The following is a 5,172-nucleotide window of genomic DNA, read 5'->3' on the forward strand; positions in this document are numbered from 1 at the left end:
TTGGTTATATCTTCCTCTAAGGCTATGTTCACATCTGATTCTTCGTTGCAGAGCCCAGTGAAAATTGGTGGAAGAAAAAGTCCTGCACGAACGACTTTTCAGTTTCAGTTTAAAGGGATTCTATCATTGAAATCAAATTTTTTTGTCTATCACACGTAGGAATAACCTTAAGAAAGGCTATTCTTCTCCTACCTTTAGATGTCTTCTCCACGCCGCCGTTTGGTAGTTATCCCGGTTTTCGTCGGTATGCAAATGAGTTCTCTCGCAGCACTGGAGGCGTCACCAATGCTGCAAGAGAACTCTCCAGCGCCGTCTCCATCTTCTTCAGGAACGGCCTCTTCATGCGTCTTCTTCCGGCACTGGGGGTCAAATTTCTAGGCCTCGGGCGGAGCCGACTGCGCATGCCCAGAAGCCACAAGAAAATGGCCACTTACTGTGCCCGAGGCCTAGAAGTTTGACCCCCAGCGCCGGAAGAAGACGCGCAGAGAGGCCTTTCCTGAAGAAGATGGAGACGGTGCTGTGAGAGTACTCTCGCAGCAATGGGGACACCCCTAGTGCTGCAATAGAACTCATTTGCATACTGACGAAAACCAGGATTTCTACCGAACAGCGGTGCGAAGAAGACATCTAAAGGTAGGAGACGAATAACCTTTCTTAAGGCTATTCCTACGTGTGATCGACAAAAAATTTGATTTCAATGGTAGAATCCCTTTAATGATGGGCACCCAACTGACCGCATTATAGTCAATGGGGTCCGAGTGTCACCGCTATTTTAGCGCTCTGCTTCTCCACTGTTCCGGTCCCGTGACGGACCCGAACAAAGGAGAGCCAGCACTAGTTTGAACCTAGACATAGACATAACAAAGTTCCTAGATGTAAGAATAGATGTAGAGTGTTCTTGGTTCCCGTATTGGTAAATCAGAAGTAAAAACCATTTGTTTAAGTTCTTCATATGCAGATTCATTATTATTATTATTATTATTAATAACAGAAGACTCCATAATCAGGAAATGGTTGACCAAGATATCCGAGCAGTTGGCACTTCCCTTCTCCAAGGTCTTTTTGGCATCTCGTTCAAAGCACATTATTCAGTAGGGGGCACTAATGAGTTCACATGAAAGCTCTTCCTATGTTGTAGAGTACATAAAAACTGTGCTATGTCCTGAGGCATGATGGGAATGACATTCAATTTGGTAATGTCTTAGCTATCATTCAAGTAAATATGGTCACTTTAATTATACAAAAATTTAAAGGAGTTGTCCAAGATTAGAAAAACATGGCCGCTTTATCATAATACGGTTGAAAGAATGCATAGGTCTATCAAGTTCAGCCAAGGCACGCGAAACAGCGCCACACTTGTCCAAGGGTTGTATCTGGTACTGCAGCTCCACTCCATTAACGTGACTATGGCTGAGCCGCAATACCATATACAACCTGTGGACAGGTGTGGTGCCATTTTTGGAATAAAGAAGCCATGTTTTTCTTATCCCATACAATAACCTTTAACTTTACTAGGATTGCTTCTTAATTTGGAACCTCATGCTAATAATATCATCGATTCCCGCCACCATCTCATCATCCTCCTGCACAGCCGCTACTCCTTTTGGGGTCCCCGTCAGTATTAGGTCCCCTTCTTCTAGAGTGATGACTCTGCTGATGTAGCTGATGAGAAATGGGATGGAGAAGATCATGGATGAGGTGCTACCCTCTTGTCTGACGATCTCATTCACTTTCAGCCATATCTTGACATTATGGGGGTCCTTTATGGTTTCTTTGGAGATCAGGTCACTGACCGGACAAGACGTGTCAAAGGCTTTTGCTAAAGTCCACGGGAGTCCTTTCTGCTTGCAGCGGTCCTGCACATCTCGCGCTGTCATATCCAGGCACAGGGCATAGCCCTCCACATGGTCCATGGCGCTCGCCTCTGCTATATCTTTACCTCCTTTGCCAATCACCACTCCGAGTTCAACTTCATGGTGCAGATTATTGGTGTAGTAAGGAATGAGGATGGGGGCGCCCTCCCGCACGTAGGCCGAGGGGGGTTTGAGGAACAGTACTGGTTCTGTGGGCACCGCGTTTTTCAGCTCCTTGGCATGTTCGGCATAATTCCTTCCAACGCAAATAATTTTTCTGCCCCATTCCCAAAACCGGCTCAGATTTCTGGAGGAGGCCATATTGGGGAAGGTTTCTATTGTGGACTTAGCGGAAACTAAAATATAAGACATGAATTTATTCAGCGGATAGTCATAAGAATGAAGGAATATTTGTAGATAAACTAAGAGAGCATTCACACTACCTTCGGTGTCCGACAGGTAGTGTCCGCTCAAAATCTGTCACGGACATTAGGAGTGGACACTAGCTGTGTCCGTGACACGTCATTCATTTCAATGGGCATCGGGTGCGTTCTTTTGCACTCCGTGCCCGTCCTTCCCTGTCCGCAAGTGAAGATGTCCGACTTCTCAAGCGGACAGAAGAACCCTGCATGCAGGGTTTTTCTGTCCGCTTGAGAAGTCGGACATCTTCATTGCGGACAGGGAAGGACGGGCACGGAGTGCAAAAGAACGCACCCGATGCCCATTGAAATAAATGACAGGTGTCACGGACACAGCTAGTGTCCGCTCCTAATGTCCGTGACAGATTTTGAGCGGACACTAGGAGCGGACACTACCTGTCGGACACCGACGGTAGTGTGAACGCCCCCTGAGGCTGATCCTTGACGGGAACTGATATCACAACAGATCCCATTATTTGTTCTGTATCTGTTCTGGCATCCGGCGTATCATTTTTTTTGTATTGGATCTGTCCCGGGGCCGATTAAAAAAAAACGTTACCTGCAGCATTTTTCTCTCCAGCATGTTGACTTGTCTAGATGAGTGGAGCGCAGGAGGGATTTTGGTTACCACTGTTCTAACATCAGTGTCCCTCTGGTTCTCTATACTATGCTGAACGACACGTGTAAGTGAATGGAGCCTAATAACATGTAAGCTCCCTCTAGTGGTGGTTTCAGGCAGCTAGAAATTCTATCTTTTAAAGGCAGTTTGTCACCGGAGCCCAGCATAACTAGCAAAAGATAGGTTAGGGTCACCTGATTCAAAGGGTGTTTCCCCTTGTGAATTGTTGCCTCTAATACTGAGGTATTACTGTTTCTGTCATTATGTAAATGAGCTCTTTGGAGCAATGAGGGCGTGGCTGCTTACCACTTTAAAGTCAGCACTGCTCCAAAGAGCTCATTTGCATATTAATAAAATCAATAAAATTTTGGCAATGGAACACAAGGGGGAAAACACCTCTTCATTCATGTGATCCTATCCTGTCTGTGGGTTGAGGTGCTGTGTTCTGGTGACAGACCCCCTCTAAATCTATGTTTATACAGAGGCTTTGGAGCTGTGAAATTAATCAGGTCACAATTCTGGGCCTAAAACTGTTAAAACGGATATGGAGGCCATTGTATTTTTGGGCAATGTGCTCACTACTCAATATAAGCCCCACATTGTGCTGATCGTCAGATTTGCAGAGCACTTGTAGAGTCGTTACAGTCATGTGACTGACCCGGCTCTACTCTATGTAGAAGCAGCAGGAGTAGAGCTGGGTCAGAACCCGGAGAATTCTGGCCCTCTACAATGCTCTGCAAATCTACAAATGCCTTATAAAATTACTTACCCTAATGGGGTCTATATATGTAAAGGCAAAAGGTATGTAATGGATCCTGATAGAAGACCCCTTTACATACAAGGCATGGTGGCGTGCATTCATTCATGCCAACACCTACTACAAATAGTTGGATGCTGCTATTCGATCCTGGCTGTTTATTCCTTGGCGTGTATTCACACACACTGGATTTGCGTGGACTGTACGATTCACCGCAATAGGGTCTGCACAAATCCGTCTGCCCGATTTAGATAAATGAAGCCACTCATAGTCAAATGTCTACAACATATCTGCCACATGTGAATACATCTTTACTAATGTAAGGTTCAAGAGGGGTGAAGGGAACGTCTGCAGCAGAAATCTTCAGACTGACAGATTGCTTTAAAACTACAAGTCCCATGATGCTCTGCGTCTATGTCACATATACAAGACATGCAGTGTTGTCAGGGTGACCTTGCCGCATAGGCTCATGGCGTGACCATTCCTGCAAATCTGCTCCGTCCATCTCACTTATAATGCAGATTTCAATTCAATAGAACGTAAAGGACCCCGTAGCATATAGTGCAGACTTACCTCCCAGTGCAGATGGAAGAACAGGAAGTGTCAGAGGGGGAGGATACAGGAGGGGTGTGCTCCATAGAGCCTTTGTATCATTAACCCTGCGTGTCACTGACCCGCAACCTTCACCATAAACTAAATAGCTGAACAGTATTCAACTAAACTGCAGGCAGCAATGTACAGTACAGCACAGAGCTGTCTGTTAGTACCACCCCTCTGACACAGCACAATGGTACAGTCCATATGGACACAATGTGTCTGATGTGTATTCTATAGCTTGGCAGATACTTTATATCACATAACTAAAGCGGTCGACTATTCTCCATACTATTAGGTAAGAAGGAGGCTCCCAAAAACATGCAAAGATTTACTAAAATGAATATATTAACCTGATATTTTCAGGTCTGAGAAAGCTGGGTGACAACTTCTATCAGGCCTCAGAGCTGACATGTTATAAATACTTTCACTACCAGCTGTAAATGAGATAAAGTTAAGCTGAACTTTGAACAATTGAAGAACAATGGTGTCAGCTGGTTAGTCATTCACAGACCCCGCACTAACGTCTTTAAGTGAATAATCAGCTCCCAACATTATCTCACATGTTAGAATAGTAGAATAAACCTACGTAAAAACTTGAGTCACTGGAAGATATTTATGATGACAGGAGTATTCAATGTCAGTCTTCATATCCCTTGTGCCAGAGCTGTGATAATTTCAGTGACTGTACCAGCAGAATAGTGAGCGCAGCTCTGGAGTATAATACAGGATAAGTAATGTAATGTATGTACACAGTGACTGTACCAGCAGAATAGTGAGCGCAGCTCTGGAGTATAATACAGGATAAGTAATGTAATGTATGTACACAGTGACTGTACCAGCAGAATAGTGAGCGCAGCTCTGGAGTATAATACAGGATAAGTAATGTAATGTATGTACACAGTGACTGTACCAGCAGAATAGTGAGCG

General features: G+C 44.7%; 1 protein-coding gene across 1 annotated transcript; it reads right to left on the bottom strand.

The window, feature by feature from the left end:
* Positions 1 to 679: 679 nt before the first annotated feature.
* FAHD1 (fumarylacetoacetate hydrolase domain containing 1) lies at positions 680 to 4,250 on the bottom strand. The gene is made up of 2 exons (XM_075285904.1): positions 4,222 to 4,250; positions 680 to 2,209 (listed from the first exon to the last, which is right to left on the bottom strand). Exon 2 carries the CDS (start codon positions 2,172 to 2,174, stop codon positions 1,512 to 1,514), a length of 663 nt encoding a protein of 220 aa, XP_075142005.1. The 5' UTR covers positions 2,175 to 2,209; positions 4,222 to 4,250; the 3' UTR covers positions 680 to 1,511.
* Positions 4,251 to 5,172: the final 922 nt, after the last annotated feature.

Source organism: Leptodactylus fuscus, chromosome 8 (assembly GCF_031893055.1).
Source record: "Leptodactylus fuscus isolate aLepFus1 chromosome 8, aLepFus1.hap2, whole genome shotgun sequence".
In the NCBI taxonomy this organism is placed as follows: domain Eukaryota; kingdom Metazoa; phylum Chordata; class Amphibia; order Anura; family Leptodactylidae; genus Leptodactylus; species Leptodactylus fuscus.

Excerpts from the sequence above, each read along its gene's own strand:
- FAHD1 (XM_075285904.1), bottom strand. The coding sequence starts at position 2,174 with ATGGCCTCCTCCAGAAATCTGAGCCGGTTTTGGGAATGGGGCAGAAAA.